At 42.6% G+C, this 20,533-nt stretch overlaps 1 protein-coding gene across 1 annotated transcript in view; it reads right to left on the minus strand.

Moving 5' to 3' along the window:
* Nucleotides 1-20,533, minus strand: part of LOC129753289 (voltage-dependent calcium channel type A subunit alpha-1-like) — a 260,599-nt gene that overhangs the window by 35,746 nt on the left and 204,320 nt on the right. Inside the window, 7 exon segments of the mRNA XM_055749089.1 lie at nucleotides 5,002-5,106; nucleotides 5,152-5,300; nucleotides 5,511-5,776; nucleotides 16,619-16,660; nucleotides 18,254-18,462; nucleotides 18,524-18,726; nucleotides 18,791-18,918. Of these exon segments, the coding sequence (XP_055605064.1) occupies nucleotides 5,002-5,106; nucleotides 5,152-5,300; nucleotides 5,511-5,776; nucleotides 16,619-16,660; nucleotides 18,254-18,462; nucleotides 18,524-18,726; nucleotides 18,791-18,918 (1,102 nt within the window).

Raw genomic sequence — 20,533 nt, forward strand, 5'->3', positions numbered from 1 at the left:
TCTCAATGCATTACTGTACAAACACCATGTTCTGCGTGTACAATCTGGTTGACGTAAGAACCCTCGAAGTTTCTGGACTTTCGTGAATTCGAAACGAAAATCGAGCTCCCTACCTACCTCAGTCTTTTACAACGATGCTGTTGCTGATTCTCCAGATACGTGTTGCAATTTATTTGCTGAGCATTTTCGGGCGGTCTTCCTGGACACTGCCTCGTCCGAAACTGAGTACTCTGATGCCACGTTTCACGTCCCGGCGGATTCTATAGATTTCAACACCTTCGAGATAGATCAAAGGCTCATCGAAAATACCGCAAGGAAACTGAAAAGCTCTTTTGCTCGTGGACCTGATGGAATTCCGGCTGTTATTATTAAATGGCGAACGACGAAATGTGAAGCAATATCGAGGCATTACGAGTTTATCGGCAGGATCCAAGTTTTTCGAAATTGTTGTAAGTCAAGCCCTCTTACGCGCTTCCTCACATTATATTGCCGCTGAACAGCATGGGTTTATGCCTGGCAGATCGGTGAGTACCAATCTTTTAGAGTACACTTCGTTTTGTCTGAACCAAATGGAAAGAAAAAAACAAATGATGCTATATACACCGATATCAAAGCGGCATTCGATACGATTGATCACGGATTCTTACTCGCTAGGCTAGCTAGCTAAGCTCGGTATTCATGACAACATGATCTCTTGGTTGAAATCATTCCTCACTGAGCGGTGTATTAGGATTAAATTTGGTGATATCATATCATTTCCATTTACTAACCGATCTGGCGTGCCGCAAGGGAGCAATTTACTATTTGTTCTGTTTTTCAACGACTTGATCCTTAGCTTGGAAATTGGAACCAAAATAGGATATGCTGATGATCTGAAACTATTCGTTCCAGTTGAATCCACTGTCGATTGTGCACACCTTCAATCTTTACAAGATCACTTTGGTGAATGGTGTAGACTTAATAAGCTATCAGTCAGCGTCTCCAAGTGCTCCGTTATAACATTCCATAGAAAGAAAACGCCAATTTTATATGATTATAACATCGATAACCAGCGCCTTGACAGGGTATTTGAAGTTGACGACCTTGGAGTTATCCTCGATGCTCAGCTTACGTTCGATAGTCTACGAACTTCAGTTATAAGAAAGGCGAATCGTCAGCTTGGCTTCATCTCCAAAGTAGCACGAGAGTTCAGAGACCCATTGTGCTTGAAGTCATTCTACTGCGCACTTGTCCGGTCAGCTACAGAACATGCTGCAATTGTTTGGGCTCCCTATCAGTTATGTTGGATTTTGCGAATCGAGCGTGTACAAAAGCGTTTTGTTAGATTCGCTCTATGACATCTACCCTGGCGTAATCCTGAAAACCTTCCCGCATATTCCGACCGGTGCCAGCTTCTGGGATTAGAAACATTGGAACGCCGCCGAAAAACTCAACACGCATCATTCATCGCAAAAACACTGAATGGAGAAATTCAGTCGCCAAACGTGATAGGAATGATCAGCTTTAATGCTCCTTCGAGGACTTTACGTCATCACTCTTTGCTGGAGCAGCTGCATCGTGTGAGGTGATCGAAAGGTGGAAGCAGTACTTCGGCGCACACGCAGGAGACCAAGACGGTGGGAAAAAGTACATCGCCGGCGTAGCGAACGACGTTGAGGAGCTATTCCCAACGATCAGTGTTCCGAAAATCACTCGGAAGAAACGCTCAGGATAGGTTTCTAGTTGGAAAAATTCAAAGCCGAATGCTGCTGCCTGTAGTTCCTTGAGAGTCGATAGAGCGACAATGCGAAGTCAATGTAAACAAGATTCAAAAGCAAGAGCGGATTCGCATCAAATTCGATCTCTCAGGCTCACTACCTGGTGTATCAGAAGTGATTGAGACACTTACTGATACAAGATCCAATTCGAAAATTCCACTCACTCACTCACTCAAACTCAATCAATCCGGCCTTACATCGCTTCATACTGCCTGCGTACTTTCTTCCATAGTGGCAGATACTTATGTACATACATACTGCCTGCGTGTTTGAATGGCTATTTTGGTCCTCCCCAACATCAGCAACAACAAAGCAAGATGCATTAGGCAGACAGCCTTCGATCATCGATCATTAAATGAATGAGTGAGTGAGTGAGTAAGCAAGAAAAGCTATTGAGCGAAAAAAAAACCTAAAATCCGGTAGCTCCTCAATCAGTTGAGAATTCCAACTGGCGAAGGAATGTCTCTCTTTAAAATGTTGTTTCTTGGGTTCTCGGAGCAGCGCTGTCGAACACAATTTTTGCCCCGCTGGGAGATAAACCAACCGACAGTTTAGGTTTTGCTTTCGCTGTTGAAAACGTTTCAGTGTCTCTCATGAAAATTGAGTGATTTTCGGAACACTGCAACGATGAGTGAAGTTAAGGAAGCCATCGCAGCTGAACTCATTGAAATGGCCCCGGACAAGTTGGCCGATTGCCTACATTCGGTTGATGATCCTGATCTGGAACAAAGAACAGCTATCGGAGGAGAGGAAGGAGGGGATAATATGCCCCATCTACAAGAAGGGCGACAAATTGGACTGTGAGAACTACCGAGCGATCACTGTCCTCAATGCCGCCTACAAAGTGTTGTCCCGAATCCTCTTCCACCGCCAGATTTATGGGAGAATTCATCAGGCCGGCTTCATGGAGGAATACTTTACAGAAAATCCACCAAAAATGCCATGAAAACCAAGTCCCAACGCACCATCTATTCCTGGACTTCCAAGCCGCATACGACACGTTCGTTCGTGATGAGCTATGGAAAATAATGGACGGGACGGTTTTTCTGGGAAGCTGAACAGACTGATGAAGACTGGTCAACCACAAACTGAAACGCGAAGCAGGAAGGAGTGGATTAATGATTAATACGTCTGGCCTTGATGGTCTATCCTGCATGATGATGTTCAACGTGGCGCTAGAAGGTGTTATTCAACGAGCGGTGGGCGAAATGCGAGGCACGATTTTCAACAGATCCAGTCAACTTATCTGCTTTGCCGATGACATTGATATAGTCGGCAGATCATCTGCGGCGGTGGAAGACATCTACCGCAAACTGAAATGCGAAGCAGGGAGGATTGGGTTGATGATCAATACGTCCAAGACGAAGTACATGCTGGCCTGCGGATCCGAGACCGACCGAACCCGCTTGTCCAGTAATAACAAGGTCACGATTGACGGCGACGAGCTGGAGATAGTCGAAGACTTTGTCTATCTCGGCTCACTGGTGACCGCAGACAATGACACCAGCCGTGAGATCCGAAGGCGAATTATCAGCGGAAGTCGTGCCTACTATGGACTCCACAAGCAACTACGGTCGAGAAGACTTAGCCCTCGCACGAAGTGTAACCTGTATATGACGCTCATTAGACCGGTTGTTCTCCACGGGCACGAGACATGGATATTGCTCGAGGAGGACCTGCGTACACTCGGAGTATTCGAGCGACGAGTGTTAAGAACCATCTTTGGCGGCGTACAGGAGAACGGAGTGTGGAGGCGAAGGATGAACCACGAGCTCGCGCGCCTCTACGGCGAACCCAGTATCCAGAAGGTGGTGAAGGCTGGCCGGATACGCTGGGCGGGACATGTTGCGAGAATGCCGGACGACTGTCCTGCAAAACAGGTGTTCGCTACGAATCCGGTAGGAACAAGACGAGCGGGGGCGCAACGAGCGAGGTGGTTAGACCAAGTGGAGCGTGATCTGGCGAACGTGGGGTGCCCGAGAAATTGGAGAACGGTTGCTATGAACCGAGTGAATTTTAGGAATTATGTTCGTCAAGTTATGTCGTGAGACGGAATACTATGTAAATAAAAAAATAAATAAATAAACGTCTGGCCTTCGGATCCGAAACCGAATGCACCCGCTTGTCCAGTTTTAACAAGGTCACGATCGACGGCGACAAGCTGAAGATAGTTGAAGATATTGTCTATCTCGGCTCACTGGTGACCGCAGACTATGGCTCCAGCCGTGAGATCCGGCGGCAAATTAACAGCGGAAGTCGTGCCTACTATGGACTCCACAAGCAACTGTGGTCGACAAGTCCTTATACTCGCACGAAGTGTAACCTGTACATAACGCTTATTAGAGCGGTTGTTCTCTACGGGTACAAGACATGGATATTGCTCAAGGAGGACCTGTTGATACTCGGAGTATTTGAGCGACGAGTATTAGGAGCCATATTTGACGGCTTGCAGGAGAACGGAGTGCGGAGGCGAAGTATTAACCACGAGCACGCGCAACGCTAAGGCGAACCCAGTATTCAGAAAGCGACGAAAGCTGGTCAAATACGCTAGGCAGGACATGTTGCGAGAACGTCGTACGATTGTCCTGCGAAACAGGTGCTCACCGTGAATTCGGTAGTAGTTCCACCTCCCCGCGGTTCAGAGTGGAATCGTGTCTGCAGACTTGCCATTTTCAGGTGTACGGCCAAAAGAACTTCATGTCACACTTGATATAGTCAGCTTGCCGACAGCCTGCGTACCGAGTGCTTAGTTGCAAGTAGAGAGAGAAAGGTCGTCACGTGTATCGGGAAGTCGCGAGCCCGATATGCGACCAGAAGTGTGCTCGCTGGTATTCATCGGTTGCATTTTTGAGAGGTTCCTGGCCCCGATTAGTGGCCAGGCACACAACACTATCAGCACTCGAAGGGCAGAGAAATGGGCTTTGTGCCGGAAACATGTGGCGCCCAGACCTCAAGTCTCATGAGGAGGGGTCGGGCCTCACATTTAGTTTCAAAGAGTTGAGACGGAGGACATGTTCGGTGAAAAAGGTGAAATCCAAACACGAGGAGAGGTGATTAGTTCTAGTCTCGAATTAGGTTAAGAGATGGAGAAAAAGTGAGCATTTAGGACAAAAGGAGAGGCGAGTTGTTGTGACTAGAGGCCGAATGTGAGCCTCGGGTCACGAGTAGCAGCGAACGACTAGTTGTCCAGTAAGTCGCGAATTGTGACAGTAGAAAGGGAGAGCTTTGCTGGTGTAGAACGAACAATCAAGTGTTGCCGTGAAGTGCATTGCGCGAGTATGGTCACCCATAACGGGTATAGCCTCGTTGCAGATCCGGATGGGAATTATAGCCAGAGGCCCCAGGTGGGCTGTATGGTGTAGGAGTACATAGTATCATGGGTCACCAATTGCACCTATGGACCCAGAGTAGCACACTGGGGGAACGCGGTGGCTCGCCGTACCTTGGAGTGCAAATCCGTAAAAATGAGTTACCACCAGACAAGCAGACGCAACGAGCGAGGTGGTCAAACCAAGTAGAGCGTGATTTGGTAAATTTTGGATGCTAAAAAAATTGGAGAACGGTTGCCATTTTCAATTTTAACAAAAGATAGTGTCATATTGAGCGGTTACTCACGATATCATGTGATAATTTTGGATCCAAGAAATAGCTTAAAAATAAATCAAAAGTGTTGGTTCATAGTTTTAAGAAATCGTCGCCAAAATGATAAAATAAAGTTTTAAAGTTCCAAAACATTTCAATCGCAAAACTCACCTGAAGGACCGCTTGCGCATGGTAGTTCGCCTCGCCAGGCTGGCCAGGGTGCCCTCGTGTTCGCCATGATCGCCAACACTGCCATGTTCCCCGGCCTGACCCTGACCCGGACCGTGGTGGCCCGTTCCCGTTCCCGGTGGAAAGAGCAGGTGCGTCTGCGAGTTGTTGACGCCCTCGCCGTTTTCGATACTGAGAGATCCGGTTCGGGAGCCGCCCGTTTTCTCTAGGGCCGCCATATCCAGGATGGCACCGAAGATCGACGGCTTCTACGGGGGTGGTTCGGTTCGGGGTTTTATTTTTTTATTTTTATGTTTTTCATTTTAGTTTGAGGTAGATGAGGGTTGTTTTTATTTCGAGAGTTTTTTTTATTTGGCAGGAGAGTGGGTATCGAGGGAGTTGCGCAAATTGGCGGAAGTGGTGGTCCCGCGAGAGATGATCGAATGATGGTGGTGGTGTTTTTTATTTGTGATTCGCCGAAGCAAATGCAATCGCGGCGTGCAGATGGCGGATGTGTCCATGTCGTCACGAGATTCGATCGTGTGGGTTCCACGTGGGGCGACATTGGTTATGGTACACAGTGTATTGCGTTATTTTTTTTTACAGTAGTGTAAATTTAGCGGAAGCAGTTTTAAATTCGAAGCATAAAACAAACAAACAGAATTGATTATATAGTTAAGAAAATATTAATGCAATGCGTTAGATTAATTTATGTTGACTGTGTTTTTTTTATTAAGAAAACTGCACGGTTTTTCAAAGAAAAGTTTTTTTTTCTAAATCAAAAGTGGTAATAAGGTTTCTTTGATAAACCGTTCCGGAAAACGTTTGAAATTATCCCTAAAGTCTGCCGTTGCAAGACCCAGTAGGAATATTTCGAAAAACTTTTTCGGATGCTGGGATAAAATCGACATTATTTACAAGGTCAGAACTTTTTCTCAAATAAAATTATGTGAAAAGAAATAAATCAAACAGTGTAAAAATTTTAAAGTTTTGGAAAGTGGCATGCAAAAATCAACAAATTTTTATCATAAATATAACTCTATTCTATGATTTTCATTCATTTGAGTAGGAAAACATGCATGAATTATGCAAAACACGCCTATATACAATTTGGTAAAATATTTAGAGATATTAGTTAAAAAATATGTTAAAAATTGTGTGACGTGGATATGTGAGAGGATTAGAAATTTTGTCTCGTTTATTTTGTGTTTCTATGACTAAATCAAAAGGTTCACTTAATTTTCTACATGCTAAAACCGAAAAATTAGATTAAAAATCAAAACAGACTCAACGAGTATGTTTCTGGTCTATAATGTTTTCAAAAATATGTTGATATGTTGCTAGGAGTTCTACCAAGGAAAATGAAGCTATTGTAGATTAAATATAGGACAAATTTGATTCCCAATCAATGCTAGAATCTATCGTTGTATCTACGAGTATTTATTTATTTTCCCAGCTTGGACCAAGCAGCAATTATTTGGAACCATGATGATGTTCATTTCTATTCAACTGTTGAGATAAACTTTCTTTGACGGAATGCCAAAATTTGAAGTAAGAAAACAAACTTTATTTATCTATAGTGAAATAATCTTGAAGTGTTAATGAATTTGTTTAAAAAAATCGAACAACATTACGGTGAGATGGTGAGCTCAAATGTAAGATAAAAAAGTTAAATTCCAAAGGAGTTGGAGAAATTTGTAGATTGTGGTGTGCAGGAATGAAAAATTGTGTCTCGATACGGTGATTTTTGATCGCTATCAGCTAAGCCAATTTACAGTGATCTGAGCGTCCTAAGTCTTCACGATTCAGCGATTCATTTCTACCGAAACTGTCTGTCGCGAGAGATGATGCAGGCTTTGAATGAAATTTCACAGGTGAGTTCGGATGCTACAAAATGGTTTTATGGCATAATTTTTCTTCCATCCAAAAATGACGATCGTTTGAAAGTGAGACATGAGATGCCCTTTCACTAAAGTGATGCTTTCGAATGCTATCGTACTGAGCTAGCTACTGGCTATTGGAAAAAAGATTGAAAGAATAGTAAACATGTAATTACCTAATCGAACATACTAAGCGCTCTAGGCCTAACATAGGTTCAGATTGGCAGGATTGGAAGCCTAGGAGCTCATATTCATCCCAGGGCTACCGAAATTCTCTTCTCGCTTTCGGACAACTAGCAAGTATTCGGCACAAATCGTGGCAGAGAGAATATAAAACAGAAACCATTATCATATGAACAATTTTCCAAAAGTTTAGAAAACTTCGACGGCGAGCTTTGCGGGCTCACAAAAATCTTACGTTATGTTCGGCTTCCTGTCAGGAAGGACAATCCCCAATGAATGATCGGAGGGGCCAAACTTGACCGTTACACAAAACAGAGAGCTCTCGGTGAAGCAATAGCATTAGGAGATACCGGAAGCCAGAGCTTCAAAATTTCTCTTCCGGGCAGCAGGGTTTCACATTTACGAAACGAATCCTAAGGGCTCTCTGGAAAAGGGAAACAACAAGTATGCACAAAGTTTCGTTTAGTGAAGAGGAATGTGCAATCGTTCTCGGCAATCCTTTGCGCTGATTTTAAGATTGGTGCTTAGTATAGCGTTTATTTACAAAATGGCTTATATGATTTTTTTTTTTTTCGAAGCCAATCGCTTCAATTCCACAAACTGTGTTGCATAGCCTCACAATAAATCGAATATTTGAATAGTTTTTTTTTCCAGTAAAAATTAGGCTATATCTACAGGAGACCGCAGAAAGATCAAGATAAGAATGTTCGGCGCAAAAGCAGTAGAGCATGTTTTAGTATAGATTTGAGATCGAAAAGAAAAACCACTCAAAGCTGGTCATTTCAAAGCTCAATCCTTTTCAACCTACACTGTTCTTCTTGGGATGTCGTTCATTACGATAGAATATGCTTTCTCGATGGGCCGTCGGGGCCACATGGTTCGTTGGCTGGTGTACAATGCCCTGACGCTAGTTCGTTCGGCAAATTTGTGTTTGAGAAAGATGGTTGAATTTGAAATAAATTAGTATTAAATTAAATGAAAAAAAAAAAAACAAAAATATAACGACAGGAATAATTTCTGAATAAATTCACAAGAAGACTACCCGTAGCTTATCAGTAGGCTAACAAAATCATGAAATGAATGTTCCATACGAATGATGTATGCCTTACTAGAGTATTCATCATTGCATCATTTTTTAAGTTTAAATTATTAACCCTAATCCAAGATGCATAAGGGACTTGAATAATCACACGTAAGAGTCTGTAATGGCTCGAGACATATTCTACAAAACACTAACACAGTGCTTCAAATAGAAAATCCAATGAAATTTCAAACAGATGAAGTATTATGTCAATTATTACAATGCACAATGTACATACTTTTTTTAAGTTTCGTCACATCGCTTGAATCATAAACAATTTAAATGAATCATCAACTTCAACGGTTTCTACCCCAAAAGCCCTCAAGACTTCCAAAGCTTGTCAAACCCAGTTTAGTAATAAAAACATTCTTGTTGAGCTCAAGACAGCGTCTTGATGAAAATCTAAACAATGGCTACAAACAGGGATTGCAAACTCAGTCGTGAATGTTGCGATACAGACCATTCCGGATACTTCCGGATCGATCTTTCTTGGACCTGTCGAAAACTTGGAAGTTGGTGTTCTTGCTGAAACCGGAATCATCCAAACCCATTTGGGTGCTGGATACATTTAGTAAACTAGAGAGAATGAACATGTGAGCACAAATCATTTAAAATGAATCAGATAGTCCACCCTAAAACCGAATTCCTTTTTTCTTTCGTTGATCACCCATCCTTTTAACGGATTTCATTCCATGGCACGGCGAGCCACCGCGTCTTCTTGTATGCTACTCTGGGTCCATGGGTGCAATTGGTCGACTCTAGATAATCCCCCTTATTCTGCGCCGCGCGTGAGGTGACGATAGTCGAGTCACCTGATTCCAGTAGTCGATTTAGGTGAGAAACGTCTTTAAGAATGAACTTTTTGAGTTCTTATCCTAATCTAGTAGTCATCGTGAGTGACAGATCGTATGCTCTGTCACATCGGATTCGGGAATAAGGTGACAATACTCACGTGACTTCGTCTCGAATTGACTATCGTCACCTCACGCGCGGCGCAGAATAAGGGGGAATATGTACCCCTACGCCATAAAGTCCACCTGGGGCCTCTGATCATAGCTCCCATCCGGACCTGCATCGAAGGCTGTCTGGACCTCTCCGGTTGATGGGCTCGATGCCAGGAGAACCACGTTGTCGGCGAATCCCACAAGTCTCAAACCCGTGGGGAGACGCATTCTCAGCAGTTCGTCGTAAACGATGTTCCACAATCCTTGTCGAACTCCTGCTGAGACACTCACTGTTTCCAGTGCCTCACTGGTCATATACTGTAGTTGGCGATTACGGAAGTAACACTCCACCCTTCCGCAGATATATGCCGGAATCCTCATACGAATGAGCGTCGACTCAATCGCTGCCCAACTAAAGCTGTTGAAGGTGTTCTTCACGTCAAGGGTGACCACTGCACAAAACCGGTCTCCTCTCTTCTTCTTCAGTGTGGCTTCGTCTGCCCCTTCGATGACACATCGAATGGCATCCATCGTACTGCGGCCTTTCCGAAAACTAAACTGTTTATCTGATAAACCGTTCGCACAGTCGGTGTAGAGCTGGATCCTGCTCTGACCACGTTCTCTAGCACCTTTCCAGCAGTATTCGGGAGACATATCGGGCGATATGCTGATGGGTCACCTGGTGGCTTACCCGGTTTTGGCAGGAGCACCATTCGCTGCCGCTTCCACACATCTGGGAAGGCCCTCTCATCCAAGTATTGTTTCAGTGATGACCGGAACATTTCGGGATGTTCCATGAACGCGGCCTTCACTGCAACGTTAGTGATGCCATCCGGACCCGGAGCTTTGTTCAGCTGGAGGGACTTAGCAATGTCCCGTAGTTTCTCCAGCAAAATCTGCTCCTCTTTACGCGTGTCCCAGTCATATGGGACCTACGGCCATAAAAATAAATGATTTAGACCGAAGTACTACTTATGATCAAGTGATGAGTTGTTCTGCGCATGGAGATTAATATTGGAGGACACACGACATCTTCGAAATTGTAGCTAAAATTTCTCGGAGTAATGGTCGACAAATGGTTAGGATTTGGTGCGTATGTCAAATAGTTCAAATACTGTTGTGAGAGTGCATGGATTATGCCAAACTGCCAAAGTCCAAAAAGTAGCAATAGAGATCTCCTTGTGAGCGTAGTTTTGTCAAAATAACGGTACGTAAGAACGGCCTGGAGCTCTGCCATTGAGGTAGGGTGCAAAATATTCATATTATGAAGCACACATCGACGGATAGCCATACGCATTTCCTGTGCATACAGGACTATCTCAACCAATGGTTGATTTTGCATGAGTATGAGTTGATGATATCTTACCTCGTTCAACGCTCTACTCGAAAACGCCAAAAACTGACGAAGCAAAACCCCTCAACAACAACGTCTTCATGAATCAATTTGCATTCGGGTCAGCGGATCCGACAAACGAAACGAATGGCGCTCACTCATCTCTTGTTACAAGCATGAGAGAACCGAATTCAAAAGGCATAGCATAGTCTATCCTCCTTGTTTGTCCCTGGATCGAATGCCCGAAAATTTAGCTATTGCTACACGTTCCATTTTTTTATACTCAAAACAGCACTTTAGTGGCAGCCCTCAACTTTGAGTTTGGCTGGACAATCGCAAAACTAAGTTGTGATAGGCATACTCGAAACTAAGTTCGGCAGCCTAACTCAAATTTATCCTTTTTATTCAAGCGCTGTTTCTATTCAGGGAGTTGAAGGATGATTTGAATATTTTGTAACCAAATTGTTGAAGTTTAAACCAAAATCTATAACGTTTGCTTACAAAATTTTATCAGTTAAATTTCGCCTTAAATTTACTATAACATTAGAATTATAATTTTGTACAATCTGAGTTATACCTTGATCATTAGTATTATATAAATTTGATAAATTTTTGAGCACCCCTTAAACTAGAATGAAATGATCGCCACTCTTTTTCTTGCTCGATATTCTGATCGACGTCGCGCGATCGAACATTGATCCAGTCTTTTCCAGTGTACCTAAGACACTTCCAATAAAGGCTTTGCCCAGTACGGTCGGTATACTTTACACTCGCAATATCACAATCCCGTTAGAGGTAGTCTGCGTGGCGGGAACAATCGGTCGATCGCACCATTTTGGGGAATATTTCGCTCCATCTTCATAGTGGCTGCTTTAAGGCAGCAAAGAAAGTCCTCCAAGTGGCCGGCAAAATTCCCTGGAGGGAACATTTGGTCCTTCGAACCGGATGGTCGTAGGCCAGTCCGCGGCTAGGAAGTGGATATGAGAAGTATTCGTGAATTCTGGGGAAAGGTGGTGGCCATTTTGTAGCCAAAGCCACGCTACTTCTTTTGTGCTGGGCAAAGGGAATTCTGTGATACAATATCGAGATCACGGGTTATTTCACGGGAAGAAATAATCACTAAGAGAAAAGCACATGGGTTGAAGTGATCATTACGAATTCGGAATTGGAATTATTCTCCGGAATCGGAATGATAAGTGGTGATAGTTTCGGTTAATAAAACCAAGAAATTCCGAAAAGTGCACATGGCCTTCAGTCAAAAAAACTGAAGAAAATCAGAATTCTACGTGCACGTGGGTTTGGGATTCATTCGGGAAAAATCCAAGTTATCGGATTGAATGCGGTGGGGTTTTATGGGCCAAGAAATCCTTGCACGATCAACGTGCTGAAACGAGGAAAAGTGAAAGTACTAAGAGATGAAAAAAAAGTGAAAGAAGACGAAAGTGTACAAAGATAAGTGGAAAATAGAAGAAGGAAGAAATTGAGAAAGTGTGCTAAGTTGCTGTTCGGAAGATGGCCGACATGATCGTCGTCAATTGAGCTGGGTGAAGCCGTCGCTTCTACTGAGGAACAAAGCCAGTTCCACCATTTTGAGACGAGCCACGATCAACGACGCGCTTTACTGATCGACGACTCTCTCTGGGTGTAACGACCGACGACGCGCTTCACTGATCGACGACTCTCTCTCTCAGGTTGATCACGATAGACGACGCGCTTGAGATGATCGACGATTCTCTTTGATCGATCAACGCTCGACGCTTGATGGTGTTGGTACAACGATCAACGCCTGGAATTGGAGCACAACGACGGAGCGTCGTGACGTCGTCGATTCAGATCTGCTGTTGAATAACCTGGTGAGTCCGTTCCGATATACATATATGTACTTGCAGTAGCTTTCTCAATTACTAATATAAAGTTGGGTGACCTCACACATAGGGTCACTGTGGCAATTGGTGGTAAACGGCGCAATTGTGGGAAATCCGCTTCGCACCCACAATTTGCGAGACCGGGTGAGGAGTGGACTGTTCGCGTCGGGAAGGGGTCCGTTTTCGATTTAAAAACTTCCGTCGAAATTTCCGCCTCAAAAAGCAATACACCGCGACGGGAAGGAGCTAATCGATTCGATCTGTGTATTGTTCTCGTTCGGTTCGGTCTCGCATAGAAACGGTTAGTTGCCGGGAAGGAGATTCGTTTTCGATTTCAACTACCGTTTCCGTTTCGATTCATAACCATGCCGACGTCTAAGGTGGAAAAGCAGCTCAAGGAATGCATAATATAACGAAAGCCACTAAATGCAATGCGAGCTTCTGTTGAAAAATTTATTGCAAATTACGATGCTGAGCGGGACAGATGTCAAATCTGGGTGCGCATCGAGGCGCTCGATCACAAAGGCGACACAAAGATTTCATGGAGATTCAAATAGATATCGAACGATTAGATATTCCAGAAATGCTTGAGCAGCATTTAGAGGAACGGGTTGAAGCAACGTTGTTGCGAATCCAAAGGGTTTTTATTGGGTCAGAATACTATCGATACCAACCAGACACTCAATTCCTCGTTAATGTTTCCACCTTTACATCATCCTTCGCCCTTACATCTTCGGCTCCCACAGATAGATATGCCGAAATTCAATGGAGATTTCTCACGTTGGCTATCCTTTCGGGATACCTTTGCTTCTATGGTGCATTCCAATCCTGAAATACCAACTTTTGTTTAACTACAATACCTTTTACAATCTCTCGAAGGGGATGCGAAAAAAACCTTTCTAATCAACCGACGTAGAAGCTGACAATTATGTTTCTACGTGGGAGGCACTAACCAAACGTTATGATAATCGCCGATTTTTAAAACGTCAACTTTTTCGTGCTCTTTATGATTTACCAGCTGTTAAACAAGAATCTGCCCAACGTATACACACTCTCGTCGATGACTTCCAGCGTCATGTTCAAAAGCTCAATGAGCCGGTTGATAAATGGAATATGCCTCTGGTGAATTTGTTATCATATAAGCTAGATTCAACAACATTGCGTGCGTGGGAGGAACAAACAAGTCAGAGTTCAGAAGCAAGTTATGAGGAGTTGGTAGAGTTCTTCTATCAACGGATACGGGTTATCAATTCAGTCAGTACGGAAGTACAACTGGGCTTTGCGAAGGTGGCCGGATCCAACAACAAACCAAAATTGAAGTTCTCAGCAAACGCTACAGCATAGTTTAACTCTGCTTCTCACGGGTCGTACATTCTTTCTTGTGACGAACAACACTCCCTCCGAAATTGTCCTGTTTTTCTCGCCAAAGGTATTCGTCAACGTCGTGAGCTGGTATCACAAAAACGATTATGTTGGAATTGCCTTTCGTTTGGTCATCAAGCTAGGAAATGTGTGTCGAAATTCACCTCTCGTACGTGTCATGAAAAGCAGCATTCTCTGCTGCACGAGTCTGCTAAAACTGCATCAGTATCCACCACAGTTCCTCCGACTCCTAACTCGTCGTCTAGTTCTGGGAAAATAAGCAACGGAAAATTCTTCGAAACAAAATCACCATCGCCTCAAATTAACATGGTTCATACATCCACCAACACAACTCTGCTCGAAACGGTATCGCTCTTCATTGTCGATGATTATGGGAAGAAAATCAAAGCTCGCGCCCAGTTGGACTCAGGGGCATGTCCAATTTGATTTCGGATCGGTTGACTAAGAATTACGTATCGCGCTCAGGTGAACTTTTGTATTGGTGGAATAGGAGGCTCAGTGCAACGAGTCAAGAATGCTCTTATCGCTACTGTGCAATCACGAACTCAACATTTTTCAACTAAACTTGAGTTCTTGATTTTGAAAAAAACCAACCGCTGATCTACCAACTACATCAATTGACATTTCGTCTTGCGATCTGTCAGGCTATCAAATGGCAGATGAAACGTTTTTCACCCCGGGAACGGTAGATCTCATCATCGGATGTGAAGCATTCTGGGAATTTCACTGCGGAAAAAAAAGATTTCGCTGGGAAAAGATCTTCCATGGTTGCTAGAGATACCTTTCGGATGGACCGTATCACCCGCAGCTTGTAAACCTGCTTGTATTCCTCGAATTTGCCAATTGTCTACGGTAGATGAACGATTAGAAACCGCACTCCAGAAGTTTTGGGAAATTGAAACTATCGCCATGGAACACGCACACTCTTCAGATGAATGTTATTGTGAAGAATTTTACACCGAAACAACGACACGTGACGACGACACAGGGAGGTACATCGTACGACTCCCGCGCAGCAACAAGCCTGGAATTGAACTTGGAAGTTCCAGATAGATCGCAGAGTGGCGTTTTTTGGGTCTTAAGCGCCGATTGCAACGGGATCCTGGCACCAAAGAAGCCTGCCATCGTTTCATGGCCGAGTATGAGAAACTTGGTCACATGCTTAAGCTAGAAGAGCCGGTAGATGATCAAATATCGCATTGCTACCTCCCACACCACCCTGTCTTCAAAGCGTATCTTAGACAATGGAACGTGAACTTATCGACTTACTCCAAACATGTATAATCAAAAGAAAGTGTTAAACGCTGAAAATTTCATCGCTACAATATGTCGCGACGAACCCAAAGAAGGTTTTATTATTTTTTAGTCTCAGTTCAATTTATATCATTTTTATCGACTTCCATGAAGCCAAAAGCTAGATCCAAGAATCAATATCGAACAGTATATTGAACCGTCCCAACATTCCAAAACTTATACCCAATAAATCTACTAAAGCTATAACGATGAGTGAAGTTTTTGAAAGAATTAAAGTGCCAAAGGTGATTGAAATAAATTTTAAGATATGAATACTCTAAACCGTTCAAGACTACCATCTATTTAAATAAAAAAGAGAACCATATCAATATTCTTCCAAAAGTACCTTAAAGTGTTTTAACGCAAAGATAATCTATTTCAAAGAATCAAACTGAATCCAAATTTTTGCAGTTGTGTCAAATTCTTTTAGATACTTTCAGAAGAAAAAACTTTTCTAGCGATAAGGAATTTAAAAATTTTCGGACGCTATCCGAGAACATCCCTTCCACTCAGAAACATTCTACCGTCAATCTACAAAGATCTCCAACGTCTTTGTTTAGGGTTTTTTTTTAAAAGAACGTTGAAAATCGTGTTTCAAGGAATTTTTAAGGCATCTTTTTTTTTGTAACATAATTTTTAATGACAATTTTTTTGTGTTTTCCAAGTTTAACGGCTCAAATCTAAGCTCATCGTCTAACGTACCGAGAGCATCTAAAGTTAACTAGCTAGGCAAGAAGACGAACACATTCAGTTTCTTGAGGTTCGGTGTTGGTGATGGATCACTGAGGACCCCTTGGTGCGGTATTGTATGTGAATTTGAAATTCATTTTAAGTTTTAACTATTCTAAGAAAAAATTTAAAATAAAATGCGTAAACTTTCGCTTGAGTTTAAAGAATCTGTTCTAGTAAGATATATAATTAATTGTCAAGTAATTTTCAACAGAAGCTTCAAACGCAATAATTTGGTAACTGAACTCAATAGGCTTTAAAATAACACCTCAGAATAAGCAATAAATATCTTTTTTTATTCACTAGTAAATAAGTAAAACGAATAAAACCGATATAAACGAAAAATTCTGATTTGGTAGCGGAATTGGCAAAACTGTATTCAAGAGAGTAATTTTTAAAGATAAAAGTAGTGAGTAATACCGGCAATCTGGCCGTGGGGCTACTATTGCTTGCATCAAGTGCCTGGAAAAAGCAAACGGCCGGTGATCGGAACGAAAACATCGGTATAAAGTTAATATCTGATAACGGTTGTTGTCAATATTTGAATGAAATTATTTCAAGTGCGATAAAAAGTGAATTACAATTTTTTTAAACAAATAAACAATTGGCAAACGTTGACTGAAAAAAAAATTAAAAGTTCTCGGTATCTATGCACTACATTGACAATGTTAGATGATTCCTAATCTGCAAAATGTTTATTTATGTGTTCTCAAGATTAGACGAAAACTGTAATAAATTATTCAATCCATTGGATAGATGAAAATAATCTCCAGTCTCCACATTTTTGAAATCGCCTTTTTAACATGGACATATGCAGCAGACGAAAATTGAACAAATGAATGAACACTATCCAACAAACTTCTTTTCAATAGGTAGTCAAAACGGAGGATATTCGGCCGAATAAGACATTTATACGGGCGATTTTGCCATAAGACCGAGGGTTTAATCGGCCTTAGAACTTGAAGCAGGAATAACCTTCGACCTAATGACTCATTCGACCTAATGTCCAATTCGATCAGATTATCTATTTGGTCTAACAACCTTCAGCCGAACGACCATTGGCCAAATAACCTTGGGCCATATGACATTTGACAAATATTGTGTTGATTTACGATATTTGTGATTGATAGTTAATGATCTACAAGAAAACAAAAATACACAATAAACAAAACAAAAAATATTGTTCTAAATTCTCAACAAAAACAGAAATCTATTCGAATAAAAATGTGTAAGACGACGACGACACGAATAGAAAGGAAGAAACTGCGTTACAAACTGAGTTTGACATTGGCTAGACGGACGGTGAAGTAAAATAAAATCAAAGGAAAAAAAACAAGAACAAAAAACGCTAAGGTGTGTCATGAACCAACCCAATTGAGAAAGTCTTTTCTACACAGTTCTCCGGTGAGGATTTAAGAAGGAAAACATACTTCCAATCAATGAATTCCCGCAGAAAACTGTGTAGCTCAAACCAGACTGAATGTTTTCTGAAACATCACGAAAATCATAAACAACGCCGCACTAGCTGAAGCGTTACAGAAATCGAACGACAGTGTGGGGATACTTGGAATGTACTTGTATTTACGAACGATTGGCACTAACACATTGGAACTTATAAAACATCTCAGTAGATCGTCGATCGGATCCACGTGGATTACGCAACGGTGAACGCAAATTTACTAAAACTGGCATCAATCGAATAGAGCTCAACAACATAGAAAACTGAAACCCAAAAAAAAAGAAACCGAAGGAAAACAAATGATGATGTGGTGCTACCGATAAGATAACAGAACAGGAAAAAAATATTGCCAATTGTGATAATGGTTAAACAAAATTGCAGTCTGATTAAGAAATAGACTGCGTTCAAATATTTTCAAAAGATTTTTTGAATCTGGTCGAGGTTTTTTCAAACCACATTTTGTTTGAGATGGAATCTAAGAAAACAAATGTCTGAAACCTTGGGGCACATTGCATGACTGTGTCCAAATGGCATACAGTCAGTACTCCCCGCAAGAAAATCGGGATCGCGTTACCTTGGCAATACTGCCCACTTACCGGTAGATCCGACTCTATCTGGCCGAACTTGGTGTTCCGCCAGGATTCGAGAATGAGCAACCCGGCGTAGATTTTCCCCACCGTGAGCTTGCCTGAGTTCAGTTCTTCTCTTCGCGGCACCAGCAGGTCCAGCAGCTTTTTCGCCTGCAGCGGCCAGATGTGGCTGATTGTGTGACGGAGCTCTTGATCCGCTTGGTCCATTTCGTCGGCTGTCAGAAAAAAAACCTAGTCAACTTCTCCTCAAACCAATATTCGAAACCCTAAGATTACCAGTTCGCATTTTGATGTTCAGGTTTTCCCGGATCAGCGCGAACAAGGTGGTGGTGAAGCCGACCTTGCCCTCGGCGTCCAGCGGCATGTTCATCCGGATGAGCTTCTTGTAGGCGAGTCGGTTGGGACATTTGTTACCAAATCCCAAAGGAGGATCCATGTTCTTCAACATGTCATACATTTCTGCGTAGTGAATTTTACCCCTGTGGAAGGAAAATAATTCAAATTAAATGAATTTTATCTAGTCACTGTTTGATTTATACTTACGTAGCGTTTGGATCGTACTCAGCCCAAATACGTACGAACTCGTCTAGATGATGGGCTCCGAGAATACTGGAATCACGTGTTAGATAGTCAAAGTTGTCCATGATGACAGCGACGAACAAGTTCAACATCTGCGGAATTAACATAAGTAAAAACGATCATTGGGAGCTATTCTGATCTTGTTCAAAATATTATGAAAGATTTTTGTTATTCAGCATATGTATAATATTATTCTACAGAAGAATGTTACGTGGTTTGAGACCAATATATTCATTTACACTCAGCCATGATAAAAAAAATACTTCTTAGTTGTATGGCGGTTGGCGAACGGTAGAGAATGTGCAACTCGAGACCTCATACACCCAACCTTCGGGTAGTGGGCATCAGGGGTGCCAGGTGGTTTTGATAAAAATCAGGACACCGCAATGATAAAAATCAGGATTTTTCAGGACACCACAATAACATGCAGCTATGCTTAGATTACATAACTAAAGGCGAAATACAGGTGCTGAAGACGCCTAAAGTTATGCAACTACAGCGAGAAAAAACTTGGATAACATCGAAAAACACTATTTAAATATCATTTGAACCAAAGATTATCATCGATTAAACTAGTTTAACTGTTTTGTAGAAGATTTGTTTGATTTTCTCACCATTTAACAATAAATTTAGTTAAAGTTTAGATATTTTTCAAAAATCAGGACAAATCAGGACATTTTAAACGTCATTTTTAAAAAATCAGGACAATTCAAGCGTTTTTGAAAAATCAGGACGGCCTCTCAAAAATCAGGACAAATCCTGAAAAATCAGGACACCTGACACCCCTGGTGGGCATATCACCTCTTGTCTTACAACTCCGATTCGTTGCCTCCCCGTGGTGCTAGCTGGGGTGCGAGCAACATTAGCGGAGATCGGGTACCCAACTTTATACGTATGCTAATAGAGTTAGGGGGCTCCATACGCGTCTGTTATCTATGTCTGGGGCGGCTTTCGGAGTGCCACAACGTCCTGTTGATGTTAAGGACCCATAACAGCACATCACGACGGTCCTCCGGCGAATTAGTTGAGTTAGTTGCGGGCTTTGCTAGCCCGTGGCTACAAAAAATATATAAGCAACGAACAATGAACAACAAATTTCGGTTAGACTAGCGATTGAGAACATGGAGCTTCCGATCCCTAAATTTCAAGGGCAGTACCCACGCGCTGTCCAACGAAGTGAAGGGCCGCCAATTCGACATCGTAGCGCTGCATGAGATTTGCTGGAAGGGCTCCACAGTACGAACGTTCTAAAATGGTCATGTTATCTACCAGAGCTGCGGCAACACACACAAGCTTGGAACAGCTTTTATAAAAAGTGATGGCCGATTGACTCACGAATGTGCCGGTTGAGAATCATGGATCGGTTCTTTAACATCTGCATCATCAACGTGCATAGCCCTCACCTCGGAAGTACTAGTGACGACAAAGACGAATTCAACGCGCAGCTGGAGCTCGAATACGCCGCTGCCCAAAACGCCTCAAGTCGGTAAGGAGGAGGGATTCAAACCGACAATAAGAAGGTTCAAAGCGCACCAGCTGACCAACAAAAACGGCCTCAGACTAATAGATTTCGCTGCCTTCAAACGAACTGTCGTACTAAGTTCCTTTTTCCAGTCCTCCTCCCACACAAGTACGCCTGGAGATCACCATACCAAACGCAATTACAGATCGACCACGTTTTGATAGACAGCCGGCACTCCTCGGACA

The sequence above is a fragment of the Uranotaenia lowii genome, chromosome 3, assembly GCF_029784155.1.
Source record: "Uranotaenia lowii strain MFRU-FL chromosome 3, ASM2978415v1, whole genome shotgun sequence".
In the NCBI taxonomy this organism is placed as follows: domain Eukaryota; kingdom Metazoa; phylum Arthropoda; class Insecta; order Diptera; family Culicidae; genus Uranotaenia; species Uranotaenia lowii.